Genomic DNA, 27,944 nt, shown 5'->3' on the forward strand with positions numbered 1-27,944 from the left:
TGCAATGCAGCAGCACTACAAACCACAATCTCCAACTTTACCATGGAATTGAATCCAGACCTAATATGAACCAATTCTTAATGTGACACTCTTTATGAAGATTTATTGCAGAGCTGTTTTGTTTGATTGCATAGGACTATACGGCCGCTCATTTTTCTTTGTTGCATTTGTTTTAAAGATTAGGTGTTGTTGAGTGTTGCTGCCTAACCAAAAAAGAAACTAAAAGGAGAGATACTGAAACATCGCTTTCTTTGGGGGAAAATCCCAATCTTTCCATAGCAAAGTATTAAAAATCTTTGGGCAAACACCTAGGATGGCAATTTACTTTCACAATCAATTAATCTCCCCACTATTTTCTTAATAAATCGATTACTTGTCAATAGTCAAGAACGAAAATCACAATTTCCCCAAACCCAGAGTGATGTCTGCTTTCGTTTGACCAGCATTCCAACCCAAAGTTATTATGTTTACTCTAAGAGTCTGAAAATCAACTAATCTTCATACTGAAGTCATTTCTGCTTATAGAAATGACTGAAATGATGAATCAATTTTCAAAATAGCTGCAGATAAATGTTCTTGTCAATTTACTAATATATTACTCATATATATTACTAATCGTTGCAGTTCTACAAAGAACATTATATCATAATCAATATATCATAATAATTTATATCAAAATTACATTGTAACACTATCCTGGAGTTCAACAACTGGCGTTGCCCATTTCCGTCAAGATACATACAGTTCGAATGCCCTACTACTGTTGATCAATTAATTTCAGACATTAATTTTGGCTTGATCTTGAGATTTTGAATAATCTTTTCAACCTGCAGAAGTCTATCCCTCCTCAGTAGTAGGGAACAGGTTGAGTGTATAAATATCACCATTCTTCACTTCATGCTGAGCGGGAGCACTTCTGCTCAGAGCTTTAAATGACTACTGGATACTCATTTTCAGTTCAGAGCAGCTGACACAGCTTCACCGGTATCAATGCTGACTAGATGGAGTAGAAGCGTACTGCATTATCAGGGAGGGATGCCAAATACAGGAGACGCATACAAGCAGACCTAGCTGCCAGAACTACTTATGAATACATTTATCAAGAGGAAATAAATTCCACTGCAGTAAGGGAAATATCAGGTGCAGTTGTTATAACTTGTGTGGACAATTACTTTATTAGTCATCGACATAATTTTAATTGATAACAATTCTGATTATCGGTTGACCCTTTAACTTTTTATTACGTTGAAATACAAAGCATTTGTTGGTTGCAGAGTCTCATTTTTATTGTTTTTCTCTGTTTTATTGTAAACTAAATGCTTTTAGGTTTTTGGGCTGTTGACAAAATAAACAATCTGAAGACATCATCTCGGGCTCTGTTTAGTTGTGAAAGGCAGTTTGGCATTATAATTGTCCGTATAAAGACTAAATGAGTAGTTGTCCAATCATTAACATAAACATCAGTTACATTAGAATCAATGCTAATGAATCAATTCACGACAAATGTAGTTAGTTGCAATCCTATTAGCACCAACTATCCACAGTCATAACTTAACACTTCCTCCAATAGGTTTAACAGTGAAGACACACTCCAACTAGCTTCCCTGAATGTACCTGACCTGGACCTGGAGAGGAGCACACAGCGGACAGCCAGCTTGCTCCCACTGAAAGCTATTGTTTACTATTAGTGATGTCACCAGCACCACTTCCCGGGAGGGCCTCAGGGGGGGTGGGAAAAAACGTGGAGATCAGCAGAACTCTATGACAAAGAGCTAAAAGCACACTAAACTGACCCATCGGCTGGCGACCCAACCCCAATAGATGTTGGATGCATACACTCCCACCATAGCCAACAGAGCAAAAACTAAACGCACAACACCACACGCAGAGAGAAAACAAGGACAGGGAAATGCAGACTGACTTAAGGAGGGACACAGAGACAGACAACAGGATTAATCAATAAAGTCATTATCATCAGCCACTGTGGAAAACAACCACAAAAACTGCTGCAGTCTAAACAACAATTCAGATCACAGGCCAACTCTAGTTTTTGTGCAACAGAGGTACAGAGCTAGCTGGCCTGCACGGTCTACAGACTACTGTCATGCTTGTTTTGTTTTTTTTGTTTTGTATTAACATGATGGCATGCATCATTTTTTGCAGGTAGATTAACAAATGTGACTTTTAGGACACGGCTTGTGAAACCAAAGCAAACAGATGAACAAATTCATTCTAAATGTATCAACCCACGTGCTTTGACTTAAGGGCAGATGAACAGACAACAAATTTGTGCAGCACTGTCTCAAAACTTCACAGGCAGCAGAAAATGTGATACGACCAAATATACTGTGTGATATTACACAAGACATGCAGCACTGTCTACGGTGCTTTGTGGCATCAGGAGTGTGATTTATTCCCCAATCAACTGCAGTTTAAATTCCAATATAAGTCTGCTGCTGTGATTGAAAAACACTGGTTTGTTCATTTTACTGATGAAAGCAACCACAGATATGATGGTATCTATTGGTTTAGTTAAAAGTGCATGCACAGTGTTGTGGTAATACTATTATTTTTCTTTTAAAAACACTATAAACAGCAGTTGGTGCCAGCCACTGTTGCCATCATTGCAGTGGGGGAGGGGGGTCATGTAAAATGGGGTTGGGCTTTAGCCTCTAGCTCATGCCCTAGCCATGAGGATATTTCAGATCCCAACCTGTGCAACAAAGCTTCCTTCTGCTCTAAAACTACAGACCACATTCCGCTGTATTGGCCAGGTTTTTTTTCTCTTTTTTCCTGCAGGTATGTGGGATTCACGTGGGAAGCGACGTAATGCAACAGCTTCACTTCTCTGTTTCACTACCAGAGTGCATCAAATTGAGAATAGAAACCTCTTTATTCTCCAGGTACAAAAACACTGTTGTAATTTTACAGTAAGAAGCAAACTGACAACGTACACCACAATGCCACAATGGCTTTATGATGGTACAGGCTGATCGCTCTCTGCCATTTAGTGTGTTGTTCAGGCCATGCCACATTATGTAGCCTGCTCGTCTTAAGGGCAGCATCCAATCCTTGAGTTTAAATTGACTGATGCCTTAGATAAGGTGATTACTTGACAAAGCTAAGGTTTTGTCTAAATCCAGAGATTGTTTTAATAGGTGTAGGGGAAGGTTAGCTTTAAAGGCTTAGCTGTAATAGTGATGTTGAAAGATGTACAGGGATCACAGACGACCTGTTCCCTGGCACACAAACAGTGGCAGGCCTTCTCACTCCTTGGACAAGTAGTACTTTACTGTCTGCAGAGAACTCCATTATCCATGCTGAGATCAGCAGAGTTTCCATCAAGATCTGATGTCCTTCCTTAGTAATTAGATTGTATAACACAGTTATTACTGAGCACCATCACCACAAAGAAGTGCTTTACTTGGACCATGTAAAACATATTTTCATCAGGGGCTGTGGGTTGTGTTTCAGATTCATCACAACCAAATCAAAAACTTTTTTTTAAAAAACAAAATGCTATGTTTTATGACTTTAAAGGACATAATGTGTGCGTGTGGCAGTGCAGACTGCATTAATAGAATATAAAAAGGTGGGTTATATACTGTACCTGTCAGTGAAGCTGGACTGTGTGTCACTCATTGGGCTTCCGGTTCTAGATTTGCAGCAAATTATATCCGATTAACATTTTCCAGAGTGTGATGAGGCGATTTCCTGGCGCGTCCTTCTCTGGCATTCGTGTGAAGTAGGCAGGGATTTTGAGAATGGTGTCGGGGCATAAATTAATTGTAGGGACACTGTTGTTGCCGGGGGACGTCCAAAACACTATAGGAAAACAAATACACTACCTATAGCATATCTGTTAACCAACACTCCTGGTCAAAAACAGGAGGAAGGAATACACAGTGAACCGGGGCCTCTGTCGTATTAGCTGTACAGTCAGATGATATCCTACCCCGGCAATAAACAATATTCAGCCAACAACAATAAATACACCGCGCCAGCTGGCACAAGTTGTCGTGCATGTATGAACTCCTCTCGTATGAATCCTTTTTGCATTCACATCCCTCAGTTTTCCGCCGAGACGAAACGTGTAAACAAACCGTGTATTCCCAATGCAACAGACACCTCGGCCCCGGCGATGTAGTCCGTCTGCCACCACCCCTTGCTCTCGGCTGAATGGCCTCGGTTTTTTCCCTAAATGATCTTTAAGATGCTGGAAATTCCTCCAGTCCCATTTGGTATTCCCTGCTCCCGGAAAATGCCTGTCTGTGTCTGCGTCTGTGGGGACGACTCTCCCGTGACCATGAGAAAAACGCTTCAACACCCGAGTTAAAACGGCCCAGTGTTACTAGCAGAAAAACCAACTGCGGCTAATGTTATACCGGTGTAAGACGCTAGATTCAAACACACACTTGGTTAGATGATCGATTTATATTAAAAAAAAAAAAAAAAAAAGCACATTGTTTTTTTTTCTTCTTTTAAAACAAAATCCTTTCTCACGGTAATGCTGGTTGTTGGATCTCACCAGCTACCAACTAACAAAACAGATGAGCTTTTCAGCATTTAAAAAAAAAAAAAAAAAAAAAAACTTCGTCTGCTCTTGTTTCGAGTGCAAACTAAGCAAACTCCCGTTCACAACAATGAACCGGCCAACGGTCGAAATATATGTATATAACTATATATATATACACACACAACACTGCGTGAATGTTGACTGGCTTGCGATATGTGTCCGTGTTATGTCCTTCAAAAATAAAAATAAAAACAGTCTCCTTGAGGAAAAGGGAATCCAGTGAAGTCGGTTAGCACAGCGCAACGCTCCTTGACTCCATGTTTCCAGAATTCAGTCGTTTCTCGGCAGAATTCCCGTGGATGGAAGCAGGCTAGCTATGCGGCCAGCTAACGGGACAGAAAGTAACACCAGTCCTCTGTAAACAACGACAAAAACACACCGAGGCGCTTTTAACTTTTAGAGAACGGCAAACTCTGGTTTTTCCAACTCAAGGCGTTATTTGTACGCGAATATAACTTGCGGAAAGGCACCCAAAATCCCACTTTCTGCCGCTAGCAACGCCCTAGCCAGCTAGCTGTTCAGTCCACCAGCGCTTCCACTAACCACTTCCGCCGGGAGATGGGAAAACTCATTTTGTTTCAGCATAATGTCAGGACACATTGCACAGCATCATGGAAATACCAGCAACAGTTACAGGGATGCCACTGCTGCTACTACTACTACTCATAATAATACTAGTATAATGTTCATTTTATATGTAATGTACTTTTATCATATGTGAGGATATATAGTAGGTTATGAATAAAGAGTCACTTAAATGTTGACTGATAAAAATAATGGCAACAGTTACAAGGATACCACTTCTGCTCCTACTACTCCTAATAATATTAGTATGATATTATTTTTTTAATAATAGTTAATGTACTTTTTTTTTATCATATGAGTATATATATAGTGGCAGTAATTCATTATTTTTAAGAGAAAATAAAAATATAAAATTAAACTGGTTCTGACTTCTCAAATTTGAATATTTGCTTGTTTTCTTTGTCTTCTATGACAGTTAATGGGATGTCTTTGGGTCTTGATCAGACAAAATAATAGGCAAATTAATCAACAATAAAAATACTTGTTAGTTGCAGCACCCAATGTATTAGACTTATTGATTATTCAACTATCAAACATAGACAGCATCTCTCTGAGAGAGAATGAGATGTTATGTTTATTAGTCGATTAATTGATTAGTTAATTGACACAAAATGTCAAAACAGCAACATTTTGTTTTGTTTACATCAATTATCCAGCAAAGGGGCCAAGTGTTTTATTGACAAAAAAAAAAAAATTGACTGTATAATCAATATGTTACATGATAATGAAAATAATCCTTGGTAACAGCCTCAGTTTTATAGATATTTCTTGACTTTTCCATGGCAGGCAAACACGTCTGCATAATCTTCCAGTAAGGAGGCACTTTTCTTTAGGTGGTTGATTAACTTGATGATTATATGTGTTGTATGATTATTTCATGGTTTCCATGGCTCTCTGTCTGTCTGTGGTTGGTCTGGGACTGGGAGAACAGTCATTATGTTCAGTATTTACAACTTACAGTCCGGTCCATTGTCTATCATTCACAAGAAGACGCTCCTGTTCTAATGAAACTTCCTTAACTCACCCATAGAGAGAAAGACACTGAAAAACAGGTAGAAAACACACTTGAGTAGCTGTGTGTGTGTGTGTGTGTGTGTGTGTGTGAGAGAGAGAGAGAGAGAGAGAGAGAGAGAGAGAGAGAGAGAGAGAGAGAGAGGGAGAGAGTATAAGACAGATAATGATGAACATGCAAAATATATTTCAGTCTATCTGGATGCTTTCATTCATGTCTCAGTATTTATTTATTTTAAAAGTCCATCTACAAACTAATGCAGAGTCAGTGTATTTCAATACCAATATCCACATTCAGTGCAATCAATATTCATTGATTCCATTAGTTGTCCATTGAGTATGTTGTTTTGAAAATGCACTTAAGATCTCAGCATCACCAATGTTATAATGTAGGATATGGTTAGTGGTGGGTGTTCAAAAGGCCATTTTGTGCACTACCCAAATGAATCTGTCCAAATCCTATTTACCTTTAAACAGACAGTGTTTGTGTATAAAAATGAAACACGTGTTACAGTTATTCTTCTATTACAATCTTCTTTTGATCTATTTTGTTTGTTTGTTGTAATCCTTTCACATTTTAATGTATGAAGTAGTACACTGTATATCCTTAATGTGTTGTCATTATTTACATGTCAGCGGACAACAATACTACAATACATCTAATACACTGGGTATTACATACAATATCACAGACCATTGTAAACGTTGCGTGCTCCAACACATGAAAACAACTTTAAAACTGTTGAAGTTCTGCTAAAAAAAAGTATAACAAAAAGTAAAACTGGCTTTTAGTTAAACCTTTGCTTAACTTAAAGTATAATGTGACACTATTTTCAGTTGAGAAAGCTGTAAAGGTGTTTTCCCTTTTAATCTTCATGTGTTTCCTCACTGATCATTCTTTGATATGACACCATCATGTGGACAGCGTAAGTAACTACAGTCTCACTCCAATGATATGTCTACAGTGTCTTTGGCATTTACTGAGGCAAATGCAGCTTATTGTTTAGTTGTAGTTGATATTCTGTTGTTTGAAGTTTATTCAAAAGCATACAAACAGTCTATCGCATCTTTATTTCACTTCACGCAGGGATTACAAAAGGCGAATCATAAAACCCCAAACTGAAAATGGTTCTTAATTACTCCTACGCTTACGTTGGAGGGTTTACAGTACATCACAACATAAAGACCAAACAAAAAATTAGGGAAGTACATTCAGATAACTAAGGCACACTCAAGTTAGAGTTTTACTGTCTTGGATATAATGGTGATGCTCACATGATTCTTAACAGTGGCAGCCATGTAAACAGACCTATGAGAGCAACACATTAAATCAAATATAAATGGGAAAACAAAGGAATGAAAAGTGTTTTAGCACACTACTGTGGAGACCCATGTGCACTAAAACAACAAACAGGATGTGGTCATAATAATAAGAACTCTGATATATATAGTCTCAGCACAAAGATGAGAGCTGGTAGTTTGGTAACTTTCTTTACGAGAAACAAATCCAGTCACGGAGGGGGCAAAATCGTAATATTTTCCACACATATCAAGTTACCGGCCTTCATCCCATGATGCACTTGTGCGTTGCGTCTGGCCAAAAGGGTTTAAATCAATATCGTAATATTAAGATGAATATTTTTCTAATCACCTTGTGGCAAATGTAGGCAAAAATCACACATAAATTACTACAACTCATACAGAACACCTCACACTTAACTTAAACTTAAATAGCTATTTTTGTATGTTAGTATGTTTGGAATTATTACAGTGGACAACTTTTTAAAACAACAACGTGATATGAGGATATCATCTCGCCATGATGATTCCACTGAAAACTGATCAATGATAACTATTGCCCAGCCCTAGTTGTGTGTGTGTGTGTAGCTGACTTGTGTAAAGATTTAATGGAGATATCTAAAACTTTAGGGGAGAGAAACAAAAGGGTTGAGGTTGCATGCATGATTGCAAGTCAAGTCAGAGACTACCTGATTGGTCCTGACGGTATGTTCGTCTCAAAGATTCAGGCAAACAGAGTGTAGAGAACATACATCTGAAAAATGTTTAAAGGTTCTGGATAAAAAAAAGGAAACAGAAGTCAGACAAAGGAGCAGAACACTGTACAGATAGCTCACAATAAACTACATTCAATTGTCAAGTCTTGCTTGACAAGATCTCTGTGAGACTGTAAAATGACTGTTAAATTCAATGAAGTCGGAGCTATCAGTACAGCGTACAGATCTTTTGTCTGACTTTTGTCAAAAAGATTAAAGTAAGTCATGCAGGTCTACGTTCACACAGCCAACTTAAAATACTAAATAAAGTACAAATTCTGACACCAAACATCTGATGACATTTATAGTTTACATAAGTATCCAAATAGCATTACCAGTGTAGAACTACGTAATTGAGAGGTTCTTTCCCATGAATCCCTTCACATGACACAGTATAATAAATGATAAATGTTTTTATCAGGAATTACTATAAACAAAGTAATCAAACACATCACACACATTTCTCTGGAATTCACCCTGACTTTCTGTTATGACTTCATCTCCCTGAGTATACCTTTCACATCTGCAAGTTTTACATGCGCCAAAAAAACCCACAGGATTACAAGGAAAACCAATCCTAACTTTTTTAATAACTAAAATGTTTCACAAGTACCTAGGGCATGACATGTAAACAGTTTATTTCCTAACATTGAGCTTTCCTTCAAAGCAACAACCACCACCACCACATATGACTAGGCCATAGTTCACTGCAACTGAAAGCAACATCTGTTCATGTATTTATACAAAGTGCTTTGGTTTTTAGTGACATAAACTACATCTGTGTTGTTTGTTAGCTGCACATTTTACACAAATGTGTTCAGCTGCAATAACTGCATAAAAAAAAAAAAAGAGTTTTTTAAAAATGCACATGTGCTGGACGTTACAGACAGATGCTTCTTGACATAGCAAACTATGAGTTTGAAATACCTTTCTTTTTTCTCAGTTTAACTAATGATTTTTGTTGCACTTTCCCTTGCACGTCCAAAGTGAAATTGTGAACTGATTTCCTTTCGAGCGATACAAGCCGATTAGTCCTTCTTCCCTTCATGGCCATTAGCTGCCACTGTCTCTTGTTGGTCTCTCTGCGGCTTGTGCCAGCTCTTGCTCTTCCGAATGGCAAATCGAACAATGTCCACCATAAACACCCAGGATAGAGCGTACATGGCCACTCCCCCACACTTGATAAAGAATCTGGGTCTTGGGGAGATCAGCTCACAGTACAGCATTGTGCCTCCTACAAAGATTCGCATCACCACAAACAGCAGCACAAACAAGATGTCCACAACGTTCCCCAGCCATGTCCCGTAATGTCCTGTCTGTTTGAGGAACCAGCGTGCCTGCAGGAGGGGGTTGGTGATTTCACTGCCAAAGAGGACAGCACAGCCCTCGATGCCAGACTCCCCCAACCACAGGGTCAACAGGATTCCCAGGATGCTCATTGTGTGGTGGGCCAGCATAACGGGTCCCTCTGTGCGGAAGTACACACACCAGGCCATATCAAAAATGAAGTAGCCCAGGCTGAGCACCATGGCACTTATCTGCAGAGGGGTGTTCTTAGTACCTGGCGTCCGTGAACAGAAACATGTAGGATTTAGCATGTTATTTAAATACAAGCAAAACCAATCATGACGAGAGCACATAACTGTAAATATCAACATGTGAAAACAAGAACTTGGTGCCATACAGAATAAAGATAGGAATGGTAAAATCATCTGGTCAGTGCTGAAGGGTTACACTCAAACTACTAAGCAATGTAGAGCTGAAACAATTAGCCAAAGAAGACTAAATCAATAATAATTAATAAACTGACAGATTTACATGACTTGGCAATTACTAAAGTAGCATTTAAAACATGTTAAAGACTTCAGTTTCAGTTTGTTTTACTTCTACTTGATATCTTTGTATCACTATGACAGCCTTTATTGTTTAGTAATTATGTCTTAAGTTACAGTTAACAGAGGGTAAGCGTCCTACCTGGATAAGTGAAAGGCCAGGGTCCATCCACATAGCCTATGTATGCTGTGGTGCAGATTGCCAGGATGCCATGTACCAGGGTGACGAGGCGACAGTTCCACTCGTAGCTCCTGGACCGGTTAATGTTGCACAAGATAAAGTAGAGAGAGACCCAGCAGGACAGGGACAGGAGTGCACCAACCACAACCAGTGCCATCTTCTCTTCTATAAACAAAAACAACCAAGAAAAACAGCTAAAAAACAACTTAGAGTTTCTTTCAAAAACTTCTCTGTCAGCACTCATCAAGGCAACTTTGAATCACATAACACGGAAAGAAAAAAATGCATACAGGCACATCTTGCTCTGTAATATCGCTTACAGTAGAAAGAGACAGCATTACCGTCCAAAGACTTAGACTGTGCAATCCTTTGTAAGTGACCAACAATTAGCCTTTGCTTGAACTATAATAGCACTATAGTTGGCAGGCCGAGGGTCTGGTGGGGTGAGGGGGACGTCTCTTCTTCTGTTGTGACGTTTGTGCTAGGAGGTGAGACCATGCAGATGGACAGGCCCACACTCACTGGACTGGAACAAGATGTACACTCGAGTCTCAAAGACTTTAACCAAGTTTCAAAACTAGACGAGAGGTTACTGGGTGCTGGGCCTCAGACAGCTCGCATGAGAGATAAAGTTAGTTATTAAATTACATGTGCTCTTTTAAAACACAATAAATGAATCCAAACGGTATTATTGTTGTGTTGGGTGTTATGCCCAGCAGTATGGCTTCATGGATGTCAGGGCAGCAAGGGGCGGTCAAGAAAGCTGTGCCATGCAATAATATGAAGTGGGACAAATCAATGTGGGTACTGTTTTCCAAAACAGTTTTCAATAAATAGCAGCACGCAAAAATTAAGGATTGCGATACAAAATGTCTTGATTTGCAACCAACAGACCGAAAGCCAAAGATATTCAGTTTACTAAAGCATCACATCCTCACATTTAAGATGCTGGAAATGTGCATGAAATTAAATCAGTTATTAAAATAGTTGATCAATTCATTGTTTTCTCGTTTTACATGTGAACAGCTACAATGAATGGGTGACATATGGAGCTTTAAGTTCGGTTTGGTTTTATTCTGTCATTAACACAACCTACATGTAACACAGAAGAAAAGGCAGAGATCAAATCCAACATGGGATCTGGACGTGCAACAAATATAGAAATAAATAAAACATATGATAAAGAGCATATAACACAAACTAAAAGTGCAGCAGGTAAAATGATTAAACAGATAGATTTCATGTAATTTATTATAAATTACATGTTTTATAACCTGTGTCCTATTTGCTGCTATTTGTTGCCAATACACTCCTGTTTAAAGGAGATTTTGTTAACCTTTCATGGTTACATAAAGTTATACACAGGTAAGAGGTATTGAGACTGTTTAATGCTTTTTAAATGAGAGATAACACTTTAATTACGTTCCCATGGAAACCTGTAACAGGAAATAATGACAAAAGGCAGCTAGCTGGATTAGTGTTAGCGTTAAGTTAATGTTTATTCTCTTGCTAAACTAATCTTACAAGTTCCTACACTGCAAGGGGCCAAGAAGACCAGAGCTTATCCCCCATTTAAGAGGTTATGTTCTCATACCGGCTAACTACCCAGTTAGCTGGATCAGATAGCAAACGGACCGGTAGCAAGCTAACGTTAAAGGGGGGGGGGCTAACAAAGCGTTTTCTTATGGGATTGTAACATGTTCACAAACGCAGTAAAATACCATTACCTTGATGGTGCACATCTCTCTTCGTTTAGCTACATCCTGTGTGTTTTGTGTCCAGTTAAGGTGTGTTTCTGAAGCGGACTGTTAACGCTTAAAGGGGTTGTTTGCAGACACAAGAAGGCTGCTGTTTGTTGTCCTTTATTTTAGCTCCGCCGGTAGCAACGACAACAGCCTCCCTCAGCATCCCTTCATTTCCCCTCCACCTTATCAGTCGCAGTACATGCAAATGTAGCAGGTATTAGAGTTCAGCCTGGCTTATATTATCCCTTACTATACCGTAGTTTAGAGATTATGGCAGGCGTATTAGATATTTAACCAAAAAAAAAAAAGCATGTTTCCATCCTTCTTGATGTCTTCCTAAGGCGATGGGATGTTGCCTCATGTATTTTTTTTTTTTTAACAGTGGCGACACCTTGCGGTCAATAGCAGGAATTACATACAATTTCTCCTCCAGCAGAGGGACAAAATGGAAGAACTACATAACAATAATAATACATGCAAACATGTGTAATAGGAGGCTGCACGGTGGTGTTAGGGTTGCAGAGAACCATCTTACCTGCGTGATCTGGGTTGAAACCCTGGTGGCGAGCACTGCAGAGGTGTCCACAAGCAAGGTTTTAAGTCTTGGTCCAGTTTCGTGCTTGACCTCCCCAGACTGGGTCACAGGCAACAAGTTATCATTAGAATGGAGCATTATGGAGCATCCTGGTAACCAAGGGGTTTAAGATGCTGATTATGTAATGTTCCCAGTTCCCATTCCAACCTGTGAGCTTTGTTATCATTTCCTGCCAGCTCTTTAATGTACTGTAAAATGTCCCCCAAAATAGTTACTTACAATGCTGCATGCAGTGCAAAGAAAGACTTTATTGAAACAATTAATGTAAAACACAACTCTTGAATGGTACATTACCTAATTGCTTCATTTTCTCTTTATGGCAACCTTTTACAACATTTTAAAGAACTCTTTCATAGAAAAAATATGTTTACAAACTTAATCTACAATTACATAGCAAATATATCAGTGGAAATGTTAAGGCACTTGATCACCAGAAAAGGCCACAAATAGAAATGTTTCACTCATTTGGTTCTTTAGTTAGCAGGACATACCAACACATAAAAAAAGAAGATTTGATATGGCAGTAAAGACTGAAATGAATATAGAGGTAAGACAAACCAAAATTATACTTCAACCTATTGCTCTAAAGAACAAACGGACAAAATGAAATTTGGTCCCACATGTTCAAGAAGTGCTCCTTGAATTACATATGAAAATGATCAGGGATATAAAATTCATAAATTATAAACTGTGGACATGAACACGTAAACCCAGAAGCCAAAAACCAGAATTCTGGCAACTGGATACAACAGAAACACTGTTTATCCAGAAGAGGGCAGTATTGTTTGTTTAAAAAAAAAGGCCACACTGCAGTTTTAGTGAACTCAACATGGAAAAACACCATACTGAAGAGTCTGTTTCTAGAAACTGAAATATTACACCCTTCTTTTGACAGGATTTCCTTTGACTTTGGTTTATTTGACACTTTTGAAAACAGAATGAGAGTGTGGTTGGTGGACATGATGGGGAAAGCAGAACCAAAACTGTCCTATTAAAGAATATACTACACCTGTTTATCCCTACTCTCTGTATAACCATGAAAACTTGGCAACAAAGTAGCATGGCATGTGGATGAGCCTAGAAACAACATCCAAAATGCAAGAGGTTAAAATGTTCTGAAATGTGTTTGAATACTTCTTGTTATTGAGGACCTGTGGTTCAGACATGTGCCTTTAAGAGCTTGTTTAATGCAAAAAGGAAAGAAAACGGATGAGGTTATTTTTAAAAGCAAACAAAAAAAAAATATACAAAAATAATCCTCCATAATTTCTCTTTGCAACTAAAATAAATAAAGCCAGCATTGGAGAAGCATTTTCTTTGTCAGCCAGCTTACATTGTTATAAACAGGCGTTTTTGCTGGCTATAAACTGTTTTTTCACATAGCTTTGTAAGAAAGATAAATCCACCATCCACATTTTCCTTCACCAGAATGGAAGCTTGTGTTTGTATGACTCCTTTGATTAGAGTGGGACTCTGCTGTTCCTCTGCTGGTGTTTAATTGAGCAGAAATGCACTGTCCAAGCTTTGTGCATACCGTAGCTTGTTTGAGAGGTTACTGTTGTTGTCTGTCTGTCTGTCATCTGCTCCAATAATTTCTCCACAATAAAGGCACAAAAGTGACAGCATCTTGGCAAAGTCACATTATAGCTGACAACTCTATGTCACATGTTCAAGAAAAGACTTAAAGTTAGTGGGTCCCTCTTTGAACGACTGTGGCCTGCATCTCTCCTTCCTTGTCAAGGATTTGGTCTCATTTGGAACCTGAATTCATTTCAGTTTCAGCTTGAACATCTGGATCTCACCACTCCCCACCTGAGACTGCTTCACTTACCATCATAAACCTAGGTCCAGTCTTACTGTGTTTACTTTGAATAGCATGGGTGGAGAAGCATTGGCTTGGCTGGGAAAAATGTATTTCTCTTTTCTTAACCATCCAGAACAAAATGCTAGGTCTCCTCGTCCCATAGACACAGCTGTTTTTGAGGAACATAGTAGGTGAAATGGTAACCCTTGCTGCAGCTCTTTATGCCACACTTGTAGTTAGAGCCTTTGCCTGTGGTGTCCCGGCTGCGGCAGTACTTTAGCAGACATGGGTACCATTCCAGACGCAGGCTGTATGTGCAGAGACAGGGCTGCCACAAGTCTTTCGTAAAGTGACAGGCCTGAAAGTTGGGCGCCTCCGTTGTTTGGGGCAGGACCTCAAATAAGGAGCCATCCACTCCTATAACACAGACAGGAGAGGGGCATTATTATCCAAGCATGTGGTACTGAAAACAAAAGCGAGCTATCATAGAGTTATGTGAATCATTCTCTCTATGATTTCACTCAATTAAATACTGTATTGAACAGGAGGGGGCGAACAAAGTGGCTTAAAAGAGGGGAGATGGTGCAGTAAAAGGGGAGCTTTGTTATGCAAAAGAGATGCTACTGTGAATCCCTCGGCTGATAATGGTGCAGACTGCTTGGTGAACCATGACCATCAACATTGTTTCCTCTGTAACAGTGCTGTCAATGGACAATACTGCTGTCATATGGATTCTCCTCAGCCTGGATAATTTGAACTTCATTGCCATTAAGATACTGGATCCCACTGCATGACGGCCTTTAAAAACAAATAGTCAATTTAGGTATTTTTGTACAATCATGTCACCAGTTATTTCTCCGACTGTTTAGAGAAATAAATGTACCTAAAAACCCGTGTGCGGGGTGCTTTTATCAGGAATTAAAAGAGACAACTGGTTAACATAGATAGCGTGAACAGTAATAGAGCCTTATCAACAAAAAGGCAGAGATAACACTTGGAGTAATATCACTAAAATGAAGAGGAAAGAGGTGCTTAGCCGATACAAACAGGGAAGATAGAGAGTGTTGGGGAGATAAAGAGTGTCAGTACAGGCATATAGTGTATAGAGGCAATCAGGAGGGATGGGAGGGGAAAGAGATAGGACTACAGGCAGACATTTTGTACAAATCACCAACAGAGGAGAACCAACAGACCACTGACCTTTGTCCAGCCAGTGTTTGACATCAGCCTCCCTGGTGTAGATGGCCTCCCGGGCCTCACTGCACATGTTGTGGATGTGGGAACTGAGCTGCCAGGCCCGACTTAGGTTGACCGCCACGCTCATTGTCAGCTGCTCCAGTCCTCTCCGCTCCTCTGCCAAACGGATGGCCTGAGGATTTTTCTGAGTAGACATCACAAATTATCAGTTTTCACACTTGTGTTTATATGGGAACATATAAATGTTCCATTTTTCATAATAAAACACTTAAATGCCGCCTGATCTGCTCTGTCATACCTGTCTGAGACGGGCCATGGACTCACTGGGGATGATCTCATTGCGGCTGAGGCGAGAGATGAAGCACAGGGCCTGGTATTGGTTCTGCCCTCTTTCCAGCTCGCCCAGGATCAGCGCTCGGAATATCTTCACATCCTGTAAGACATAAGGGATGAGAGATGACTGGCTGAACGGATAAACACACCATTCCCAGAAGACATTGAAGTGGTGCACGAGGCGAGGTTATAATAACTTACTGTTTATATGTGTAGGCTCATACAGATTAGAACAAATATTCTTTCCATTTCAGTACTTAATGTAGCACTTTTACCAGACACTCAAAGTAATTCAATATGTGAAGTTCAAAGATGTTCAAACAACCGTCTGTTAAAAGTAAAGAGGCGTTTATGTTCGCTACACCCATTGAGCCTCATCTGACACTTTGTTGATACTTTTTACTGTCTGTAGGCCTGTGCAATGTTGCTCTAGTCATGCTCTGGTTATTTGTACTGTCAAATTAAGGCTTTGGGCCGGTCTCTTGACAAACTTATCAGAGTTCCTCACATGCCGTAAAAGTCAGAAACATTTTACCACGCTGTTTTATGTGGAACTTGTAGGAAAATGGTGATAGTGGAGAGTTCACAAAAAAACTTGTTGCTGTTGGCAAGTGTGTGGGAGATCTGGCGCCAAACCCAAGGCCATAAAGAGTTCTGTGAGAGGGCATGCAAAGCATGATGGGAAGCTCCAGCAGTGGGGAAAGCTGAGCGGCGGACCTGTCTTCCTATTCATCAGACACCCCCCTCCCATCCCTTGGCTTCTTCTTCAAGACAGACACACACAGTCCAAAACACCCCTCCTCCGCTTTTCACACACCCGTCTGAAGCAAACAGGCTGCAGAGGAGTAGCATTTTCAAGGCTTTTACTCCCTGCGCAGGAGGAACTCTGGGACAGATAAACAGCCACAGAGATAACCCCATTGAGTTCTCCTTAAGCTCTTTGGTCCCACTTTCTGTATGCTAAAGTGTTCACACTGGCAAGAAGTGTTTATGCTCTGTAGTTTTTTGTAAGACTACTTTGCATGATCACCGGTTCCTCAATTGAAGAACCACTTTTGTCTGTGAAAAGAGTTTCTGGCAGACGTACAATACAAGCAAGGGCATTACACAAGACAATCATGCGATACAATTTGACCTTTGGAAAGCAAATTACTGAGCAAATATTGATTCACAGACTTTATGTGATATTAACCTCAGTTTTCCCCTTGCATATCTCTATGAGCTGCTCAGTGTTGTACGAAAACATGGACTCAAAGGGCCGTAGAAACACAGAAAGCCTAAATTAAATACCTCAGATGTTCCCATACTGAGACTAAGCCAGTACTCTTTTTTTTTTTTTTTTTTTTACAAAAAGAACAGCGTCAGAATGATTAAAGAGAATGTCAAGACTAAAGTAGGCATGGATATATCACCGTGAGCATAGTGAGATGTAAGGAAGGAGTACAATGCCGACAAGAGACGGCCGAGAGTGCCATTTTCCCTCAAGTGTAGGGAGACGCAGAGGCCACGACTTCAAGACCTCCCATATTGCAGACACATGGCGCTATGCTGGGACACTGTGTGTACGTGTGTGAGTGTGTGTAGGCAGAGAGAGAGAGAGAGAAAGAAGGGGGAAGGCATTCACGTCAGCCACATAGATTTGCCCCAGGGCTCTCTGGGTAATTACAGAGAAGCAGGGTAGCTCCACCAACTCCGCTTCTTTGGAACCTACTCAATGGTAAAGTGTAGACGCGGAGATCTCCTCCTCCTCTTGTGTCATTATGTGTCCAGATTAATGATTGTCTACTTCTACTGCCCTGCATTTGGATTTAGGCCAAAAATGGCAAGAGGAGGGCAACAGTGCTTAGTGTGGCAACAGCTTTTTCTGATGTAACTTTATGTCAAGTCATATGTGCACAATAAAAAATCCTTATGGGAATAATTTGGGGTTATGAACTTATTTGCTTTCTTACGGAGAGTTAGATGAGAAAATTGATACCACTCTGGTGTATGTATGCTAAATATGAAGCTATAGCCAGCACTCAGTTAGCTTAGTGTAGCATTAAGACTGGAAATAGGGGGGCGGGGACCAGCTGCCCTGGCTGTTCGAAGGTAACAAAATCTGTTCAGGCACAGTACGTTCCTGGAGTCCTGTCGAGTCACTGCTATTGTCATTTGATTTTCATCTATGTTATTTATTTAACAGAATGTTTTCCATCTAAATTACAAACTATTAATTTACACATACAGGTGTCACTGAATAAAAAGACTATAAAATATTTCTGCCTGCAGCCAGTAGGTCTCCAGCCAACTGTTAAGAGAAATTAAGTTTAATTGTGGCCTTTAAATGGCAATAACAAACCAGTGTTGATATCTTAGCGGTTTGGGTGCTGCCAAGATAATAATCAGCATGGCTTCTAAAAGCAAAAAAGAGTAACAACAATGACATCATCTCCACATCTCCATCCAGACAGAAGCTGTTGGATTCAACTGTTTGTTTGGATAAGACTAGACTCACTTCTGCCTGCCTTAAACCAGCACTGGCACATGCATACACTGACTCCATTGTGCCGACACACTCAAAAAAAAAATAAGTATGATAAAAGAAAACGCAGCAAAAGAGTGAAACGCGCAGTAATATGATTAAAGAAGGTTTTACACCTGTTGTTATGATGACAGGCAGCATCCAAGCACCGGGAGAGAGAGTAAAACTGAACTGACTGATCAAACAGCTACCTCTTTTAAGTCGGTCGGTGGTGTTTTTCTTTTTAAGTCAGGGAATTATTCAAACTGCTGACGGGGGATGATACTGGTAGTGTATGACTGAAGATCACACAAATATAATAGAGGCAGGTGTCGAGCTCTTCAATAGGCGCTAACGTACTGTTTTGTGTGGTGGCAGAACCGGCTTTATCTTTGCTATTGGGTATAGATTGCTGCCCAAATATCCCAGACTACGAAACAGTGGACAAAGTTAATGCTGGTGATTCATATGAATAGGAAAACACTGACTCACCTTTAGGACATCATAGACCAGTGGGCCTGCTGGAGCTTGAAAATGAAGAGTAATGCCACTTGAATTCACAACTACTCCTTAAGGAAGCAAGGCCTATATTGTATCAGGAAAATGAGTCACCCGCTAAGTGCATTTCCACAGAACTACATAAAATTAAAGGTTTGCAGACCAACATTTAGAGCAAATCACTAGGTACGGACATTAAGAATTAAAAGAGTGACATTTCCCCATCTTGAAAAAGACTTGTAATACCATAATCAAAGCACAGTGCAGCCTTGAGTTTTTCCCGGCCAGAGCAGTGTAAATGTCAGCACGGCTATAAATAATCAACACAAGCACAGATTCCTCAGCATTGCTCCCTGACACCCGGGACTTAGTCCATTTGCAGACAAACTACCACTGGCCAACAGCCAAACACAAGTCTGTATTCATGCAACCTGACTAGTGGGTCATACTAAGACCTGTTAAACAGGGGAGAGGAGGGAGCTATTTCATTGGTGGTTACCTTTGGTGGGCCAGGTTATTTAAGAGGTGAACAAAAGCCTATTCAGACACTCAAAGGGTGCCATTTACAGTGAACATTCTCCGTCACTGTAGTTGTAACCCAGCAAGGCTAAATATGTTCTCTTCACAGAGTATATACCTGCTTTACTGGCTGTGAAAATGAGAGTTGTGTGAAGCCCTGAACTGAAAGGAAAATAAGTCACTTTTCTGTGAGGGCTCTGGAGTTAAAGCTGTTTAAATCTCCTGGTAAAATAACTACTGCAAGGCATGAACGTCTCACTTTGGGTGCCATACTAACTGTGCCAACTCGCACTTGCATGGATGGACACACACACACACACACACACACACACACACACACACACACACACACACACACACACACACACACACACACACACACACACACACACACAAGCTATCCCCTGTGCTGGAGGTTCTTCCTGTTTTCCAATCCCCTCTAAGACCCTGTCTGTTGATAAGGCTAATGGCAGGCCGGGGACGACTGTTGGTCAGCCACGCTCTGACAACTACAACATTTTCCTCTTTTAAAATGGTCCAGTGTGTAAAATTTAGGAGGCTCTATTGCCAGAAATGGAATATAATATATATAAGTATGTTTTCATTAGTAAAATAAGAATTGTGTTTTTACTTCCTTAGAAAGAGCCGTTTTTATCTACAGGAGGATCAGATACTCTTCTACAAAGGCCACCATGTTGAACTGCAATGTTTCTACAGTAGCCCAGAGAGGACAAAAACAAAACATTGACTATAGATAAGGTCTTTCACAAGTTTTGCGGCCACTGTAATCTGCAACACTGTTGTTTGATGCCACTAAATCCTCTATTCTGGTTCTTTGAGGACCTTTCCATGTCAACAGCTCACATAGTAACAAACTTATATAAAAGCTCACAGTGTCAGCATCATACAGGCTTCCAGCTGATCCATTTGGCCAATATTTGAAGAAACAAAAGTGATGAAATGTTGTATTTACTTTCACGACCCCCAACCTACCTGAATGGCTTTGACTCCCCACTTAAAAACAACTTACGGCTTCACCGTGTTTTAGCGTTGGGGAGAATATTTGCCTTGGTGCATGAGGGGAGCCAAGTCAAAAAGCACAGGTGTAGGCAGGGATTAAAGATCATGTTGGGAGACAGAGAGAGAGAGAGAGGGTAAGGCAGACTCACACAGACAAAAGGAGCGGGAGAAAAGCCGCTGCACTAGGAAATGCTTGAGTTGAAGCTAATTACATAGGCTCCAAAGGCAGGAATGTGGAGTCACATTTGGGGCTGGTCACACCTGGCTGTCCAAAGAGTGAACCAATTAGTAAACAGTGTCTGTGAATGGACAATAAAAACACTGGAGGCCATGGAAAGAAAGGTGTTCCCCTTGGCTATTCTCCTGACAACAATGGAAGGTAACTTACTTTTCCAACTGCTGGAGTGTTAATATTTAAGTGTTACACGTGAACTCAGAAATGCACCCACAAAAACTCCCCTGACAGCCTCCAATTTAATCTTTAAAAGTCTTCAAACCTGTGCAAAGTATGTGCAGGCCACAATGAGGGGACTATTCATTCACACAGAATCTGGATACAATTATCTAGACACCCAAACTGTTTATGGAGACTTTGCATTCAGGAAATGAGTAGGAGACAAACAGTGAGTGCTAACAGGGAAGGAAATGAGGCAGAGAGATAAGGCATAAACAATAGAGATGACTATAGTCCTATTCAGCCTCTAACTGTTGTCCCAAAGCTTCTATATCCTGTTGCAGGGGACACACAAACAGCTATTTAATGCCCCAAATAATGGTGTAATTGAAACTATAGATCATTAGTATCATTTTTATGGTATTTGAATAATGTTGTCATTTAAAAAAAAACTGAATGTTATCTGTGTGTGTGTGTGTGTGTGTGTGTGTGTGTGTGTGTGTGTGTGTGTGTGTGTGTCATCTGACACCTTTAATTTTTATGAATCTATTTAGAAAATGTTACTTGCAAAATGTTTATTTTTTAAAAGAAAACCAAGGAGCCTGCTGCAAGTTATTTTCATCCCTTTCAAAAAAATATTTTTCTTTCTTTCACAATAGAAACTGTGTTTTGGGAATGTGACACAAGAGCAGTTTGTTTGACAGGAAAAGGGGTGATGCAATACCTTTCCAGGTGTAGACCCTTATAACTTCAGCACAAGAACGTAGTCACAAGGGTTGCACAGTGAAGTCAAACACAGTGAGTAAATTAGTTTGAAGCTAACCAGGCTGAGCCAGCCAAAAGGACACAGCCATGCATTTCACAAGAGGACATTTCAGGACACTGTGTGGAGAACAGAACAGAAGCTTTGGCAGAGTAAACACTTTGTTAGCTTTTTGTTGCCAACTGCAATCTTAAATCCTCTGAGGTAGTTAGAAATGTTCACAACTATGCACGGTGCAAGCCACAACTACTGTCTCCTTGTCCATCAAAGGCTGTTCCCACAGCACCATGCAGTCCACAGTCCCTGATCACTGGGGGGAAAAAAAAAAGGGTGGATGGTAGCTGTCTGTCTCTTTCTGCTACGTCCTCTCTCCCAGCATGACTGTGAGAATTGGAATCTTTTTTCTTTATCAGCAGCATTACAGACGAACATCTGGCCTACTGGTGGGAGGAGGATAAAGGATAAAGACATCAACAGGGTCCAAGGGGCCACGAGAGGCCAAAGGGGGCCCATGTGGGGCCTTGAAGGGCCACAACAAGGCCACAGAGGAAGCTATTTTCCTGGGATTCAGAGTCAGCAGGGAACAAAGGGTGGCTGGGAGAGCGACTTAAGTGTATGGGTTCATCTTTGAAAAGGTCCTACTGCCTGCACACATTGCAGTGAAAGGTGCAGGGAGCAGAAACAGCATTATATAAAAAAGGACCCCACAACTGACATAATCTCATCTGCATTTTCCCTGCATAGGAATGTAAACTATAAGCAACATGTCACACAGATATTACTATCTTGACAAGTAAGAGTAGTGCAGTTCCTTTGAATCACACACCATGTTTGACTATGCAGTAACTTATCTGCGGAGTATCTCTCTCCCACACAGAAAGGAGCCACAGCATAGAAAGTGAAACTGAGTAGGAGTAGACGTCTTCTAAGATACTGTTCAACGTTTCATTTTCCTATAGTCTGGGGATCATTTATTACATGTACAGTTTCATGTGTGTTGGTGACCCACAGGTGACTCGCTCTGACCTTACACAGTAGCAAATGTAGACTTATGTGTCCTCAATAGTGTTTGAAACAACATTTTCCTGGAATAGGTGACACTTACCTGTAAAAAAGACTTTACAAGTTTGTGCAAGTGACAAAGTGGGATGGTGTTTCAGGGTTGAGTGAGAGGAAAGGTGTGTCAGTGAAAAGAACAAAACAAGCAAGGCATAAAATGTGGTGACTGCACTGCTATGACTTGCAACTGATGTACAGTACAAAACAACCGGCAGTTGCTTCATTTGGCAAACACTGGCATTTCCCACAAACAAAAATAAGAGAACAAAATAGATTGCCAGCACGCCGCCCACACAGGAGAGAGTTTGCCTAATAGCTAATAAAGGGCACAGTCCAAATCCACTTGAACAATTTTAATGGGTGATACAGTATATGAAAGCTGTGCGAGAACTAGGAATGGACATCTGCCAAGCTGGATCACAGATACTGTACCGTACATCCCAAAGGGAGGGCACACAGAAAGGCCAACCAAACCTGCCTCCCCAACCCCCAACTCCCATTTTGCTTTTGACATAGCACAAGGGTGTGTGTGTGAGAATTCATTCTTACGACGAGCTTACAGTTGGGCGTATCCATAAAGCCTCTGTGCTTTGAAGACAATCAGAATATACACTAGAGTGAACTGACCTGAGGTTAAAACTGCCCCCAGCTGAAACACAATCCGGTTAGGAGGCTGAAATGAAATGAGAATCTAATAAAACGGATGACACAACTCATTCTCGCCACGGTGCCATTGTTTACAAAATCCAGACCCATTTAACATGATAGTGTGAGATAGTGAGTGTCAAGTGGCCTTCAACATCTGTTGCCCTCTTTGACCCATCAGCACAGCAAGGGGTCACTCATCACATGTCTGCACTGATGAGGATAAGATTTTACAGCATAGAAAAATATTCTCTGATGTGGTTAACTTTGAAAATGGTTTGATATTGTATTATGGATGGAATGAAAAACATTTTTTCTGTGAGGATGATAGACTAATATGATCTGAAAACATTAGTGTGGGTAGAAAGCTTTCCAAATTTAAAACAGCTTCTGCATTAGTGTGGCCAGATATTTATTATTGGTATTTGTTTACTTAAATAAATCAAAGCAAATTTTAAAAAATACTCTCAATTTTTTGTATTATAGAACCAAGGTGCTTGCAAGGATGTGCACCATTGGATCCCAGAAATTAAAACTTCCTCGAGTGTTAACTCAGCCAAGAAGCCCGTGAAGTCACTCACATTCCTGCATTGATCAAACCCACTCGTTGGACATGAAAGCAAGACACATGGAGTACAAACCGATTAGCTTCTCTGACAAAGTTTCTACATCTGGAGAGACCCAAAACAGACCTCTCAAATATGTGAGACATTTCCCTTGGATTAATCTCCAAGACATGGTTTATGTTCAGCTCAAGGTCTTAGACTGTGTTAGACCATAAATTGTTGCAGTGGTTGCTGAAGGAAAAAAGCGGTGCTGAATGTGCAACTAACACATGACTTAAGAGGAATTGTCTCTTCAAGGCTACAACAGCACACTGGGTTTGTGTTGTATTGCAAGACTTGGCGATGACACTGAGCGTGTCATCATGATATTACTGAACTGCAGACAGATTGCTGCAATTGTACATCATTTAAAGTAGATTTAGCTGTAAGACCGTAATGAAATACTTAATGTTAGGAATAGATTCCTAACATTAAATCCCTTTATTACACTGTGAAAAGTTTTTAACAACTTCAGAAACAAATGTAATTACAGCATAAACAGTGGATAAACAACTCCCTCCCATGATGCCTGTCTTTCATTAAAATGACAATATCCCAGTTCTTCAGTGGTTTGAACTTAACAATGTTATCTCCATGTTGAGATTTACTCAACAAGACACAGAGGTGTCATGAGCAAACTAAACCACATCATCTTTTCCATATGGCTCCTAGCAAATGTAACCCTCCTGAAATCACAGTTCGGCTGATTCTCACAGTGATTCATTGCTTGGGTACGGTTGACTCAACTTCCTTCTTACATCTAGCAGACCACTCCGCCAGTGTCTAATGGCTATAACATTTACCATCTCATCTTTGCCACGTATCCACAAAGCAGAAAAGAGCAAGACGGCTGCTTTATTTGAAATGATCCTAGTTGTAGCAAAGATCAAATCCTTTTTTTTTAGATTTAGATTCACTCAATGACAAGTAACTTTACTTTAACCTGTACAGTACCTATCCACCGTTGGTTGTGTTCCTTTTAAATCTCCGGTGTTTAACATCCCTGTTAAAACACTCGTCTTCCAACATGCGTTCATCTGGACTGTATATTTATGGCAGCTTGAAGTGACAGCTCATCCAACTTTCCATAAATCTTGGAGATACTGCACAAGAGCTGAATGAAAACCACATGCAGGAGAAATTAGGAGAGAGCAGGCAGGAAGAAGTGAGCAAGAGACAGAGAGGGGGACACAGCGAGAAAGAGCTTTGAGGTGGGGTGGGGTGGGGGGGGCAAGGAGGCCAACTTACAACTGTAACAGATAAATCAGGCAACGGAAAGAAAAGTGATCTAAGAGGTTCTATTGGCTTTATTCAAATAAACAAAACCATATGTGCATTTGTGTGTGTGCACGCATGTGTGCATGCATGAAGGGACACGGGGCGCCTGCACAACCAAGCAAACGGCTCCCTGCTCACAGATCAGTGTATGTCTCTTTATATTAGTTTGTCACCAATGATTGGGGGTGACGGCCTCTTCTCTTTCAACTCTAAATTAGCTGTTTTGGTTAGTGAACCAGACGTGCAGATCAAAAAGGTCAGACATGCCCACTTAATCCTGGTAAATCTCCCCCTTCACATCTCGCCAGCCTGTCAGCTTCTGTGTGACAGCAACCATCACAGACACATGCCTTTGCTCTATGCGCCACCGAGAGTCCCACCCCCTTTTTACACAAAGCAGTTGTAGTTTTCCTTCCAGGACTGACATTTATATGTCTCGGAGTAGTAATCGTCAAAAGTGAAACAACGTCATCTTTCCAAAAATCGTGGATGTGATGCCGGTCAGGGAGGGACACTTGATCTGCTTGGCTACTTTTAGAAGAATGCTAAATATGGTGGCTGATGATCAGCTCTGGGCTGGAGTAACAGGGGTTTTAAGGCCATTGGGGTCTGTGGACATCCAAGTCTGAGGAGCAGCAGCTGTCTTGACCTCGGTGAAACTTACGCTGAGATGGAAAAAAATGAATGAAAAAAGTTCTACTTAAGTTCATGTGCAAGTAACAATGTCTGCTCCAGGGGGTTTTAGGCTTTTTGGATGGTTTCCTTTAAGCTTCAGATCTGTTAGCCCGCATCCTTGCCTAGAGGCAACCATTTAACTTGACCCAAGAAGCCACTGTGGCCACTTGATTTCAGCTTTGATGGGATATAGATTTGGGGCAGATCTTATGAGTTCTAATACAAAAAAAATGGGAAAAGGTATCAAGGAAGTGGACGTTTACTCCCATCTATCACACCTTGTTTTGGGGCTGTCGACTTCAGCCCTGGGGACAAGACTTGGATATGTTGGAGCAGGGCTTTCTGGTCATGCGAAACATACACACACACACACACACACACACACACACACACACACACACACACACACACACACCAGAATTCCTGCGAGCCCCAATTAGAAAATTGTTAAATGATTTAAAAATGAAATAAGTGGTTTCCGAAAGTGAAGTCTGGGGACCACAGATCTCGAAGTGGTCTAAAGTCTTGGATTCAAAGAAAAATGGCTTAGAATTAATTGTTATACTTACTGGAGACCTCTCAAGGATGGACCCCATCCTTAGTTCTGGGAACCAAGAAGTGTCCTCATTTGTAACAACTTCTGGTTCAGGATAAATGCACAATTATAAAGTAATCGGAGACTTTCTAACAGCCTCTTCCAGATCTCATAAATCATGGTCAGACCGGACAGAAACGTCCCCTCAGGGCACAACAACGTTTAGTTCAAATGGTAAACAAGACCACGTCTCACCTGTTTGAAGTCCGCCACAAAAGTGATGAGTGTCCCATCTCCCTGCTTGAACTCGAGCGATATCGTGTCCCTCTCACTGTCAGCTTCCAACACCTCCTCGGTCACCAGTCCGTCAGTGAGCCGGACCCTGACCCGCAGCTCTGAGCCGAGTCCCACAGCGACGACCAGCACCAGGGCGCACAGACGGGTCAGGATCCGAACCGAAGCCGCAGAGATGCAACTCGCAAACATCCCAGAAGACGCAAAACTGAACCCGACAGAGGAAAAAATCGAGGCGAAATCCAAAGATCTGCGCTCATATCCTCCCTCCTCACTATTTACTTGGATTCATTCGTAAAGTTTGTTCCTTCATATTCAAAGCGGGGTTACAGTTTATAGTTCGGAGTCCCATATGGTCCCCAGTGGGCCGGCACTTTCCAGAACTATTACAAACACGGTCATGGAAATCAGACGACAAAACCGTTCACTAGAATTTCTGCTTTTTTCACTCCTGGGAGCCTAGTTCACTACCACTGAAAGTCTCTCGCTCCGGTGTTGTTGATGTGAGATCATGCGCAATTTCAGCTTCCCCCGACGCACCGCAGCCAAGAGTCCGATGATCGCACGTTGCTTCTCATTCTGCTTTGTGTTGATATTCCCGACTCCTTTTTTTTTTTTCCTCTCTCCCTCTGAAATTCACGCAGTCCCGTCACTTCCTATCTGTCGGTATCCCACTGCTCGCCGGCCTCCAAACTTTCTGTTGTGTGAGTGTGAGTGAGCGCAGTGATGGTAGTAAACCCTTAAAGCCATACCACCCTCTGAAAACTCTGCCCATCCCCCTAAAGGCCTCATGTGATCCTCCTGCACTCCAGCAAGTAGGCTGAACTAATAATACCCCCAACAATTATAACAAAGGTGTTGTTAGGATTTGTAAATCATAGCTTTGTGGATGTTGCTCTTGCCATGTAGGGATAAATAAAAGGCTGGGCAAACTCTAACCTGCAGCTGGTGGTGATTTAAAAAAAGCAAACAATAACTAGTAGCAAAAGAAAAGGAAAACATTTAGCCTGTTAAAGATTTTTAAAAAATCTTATTGTTGATAAGTTTACAACCTTTTTAAAATCAAGATAAATATATTAAATGCAATCAATTTATATCATAAATGAATTGGATACATTATTCTAAAAACATCCTCTTGACATATTAAACACTATTGTTCATCACAGATGTGTGAAATGTATTACTATTACTGTGAAAAGCAACACTATAGTCTACCGCCTACAGACTGAGGAAAACAAACATC

At 40.7% G+C, this 27,944-nt stretch overlaps 3 protein-coding genes across 9 annotated transcripts in view; all 3 read right to left on the reverse strand.

Annotated features, from left to right (window-relative positions):
* arhgef12a (Rho guanine nucleotide exchange factor (GEF) 12a) overlaps positions 1–5,124 on the reverse strand; it is a 39,598-nt gene extending 34,474 nt beyond the window's left edge. For all 5 annotated transcript variants that reach the window (XM_051397507.1, XM_051397505.1, XM_051397506.1 and 2 more), the window contains exon 1: positions 3,611–5,124. In XM_051397507.1, coding sequence (XP_051253467.1) covers positions 3,611–3,642 — 32 coding nt within the window. In that variant the 5' untranslated portion in view covers positions 3,643–5,124. The remainder of the gene's footprint in view (positions 1–3,610) is intronic.
* A 2,100-nt stretch (positions 5,125–7,224) lies between these two features.
* Positions 7,225–12,707, reverse strand: tlcd5a (TLC domain containing 5a). Of its 3 annotated transcripts, none has more exons than XM_051397609.1 (3): positions 11,967–12,707; positions 10,201–10,404; positions 7,225–9,787 (listed from the first exon to the last, which is right to left on the reverse strand). In XM_051397609.1, the coding sequence occupies exons 2-3, from the start codon at positions 10,394–10,396 to the stop codon at positions 9,255–9,257; spliced, it is 729 nt and encodes a 242-aa protein (XP_051253569.1). In that variant the 5' UTR covers positions 10,397–10,404; positions 11,967–12,707; the 3' UTR covers positions 7,225–9,254. The 3 variants fall into 3 exon arrangements, with proteins under 3 accessions (XP_051253569.1, XP_051253572.1, XP_051253571.1); XM_051397612.1 differs by lacking the exon at positions 11,967–12,707 and adding an exon at positions 10,581–11,933; XM_051397611.1 differs by lacking the exon at positions 11,967–12,707 and adding an exon at positions 10,560–11,933.
* A 100-nt stretch (positions 12,708–12,807) lies between these two features.
* oafa (OAF homolog a (Drosophila)) lies at positions 12,808–27,632 on the reverse strand. The gene is made up of 4 exons (XM_051397608.1): positions 26,663–27,632; positions 15,879–16,013; positions 15,584–15,764; positions 12,808–14,800 (listed from the first exon to the last, which is right to left on the reverse strand). The coding sequence occupies exons 1-4, from the start codon at positions 26,891–26,893 to the stop codon at positions 14,526–14,528; spliced, it is 822 nt and encodes a 273-aa protein (XP_051253568.1). The 5' UTR covers positions 26,894–27,632; the 3' UTR covers positions 12,808–14,525.
* Positions 27,633–27,944: the final 312 nt, after the last annotated feature.

This window comes from Dicentrarchus labrax, unplaced genomic scaffold (genome assembly GCF_905237075.1).
Source record: "Dicentrarchus labrax unplaced genomic scaffold, dlabrax2021, whole genome shotgun sequence".
In the NCBI taxonomy this organism is placed as follows: Eukaryota; Metazoa; Chordata; class Actinopteri; family Moronidae; genus Dicentrarchus; species Dicentrarchus labrax.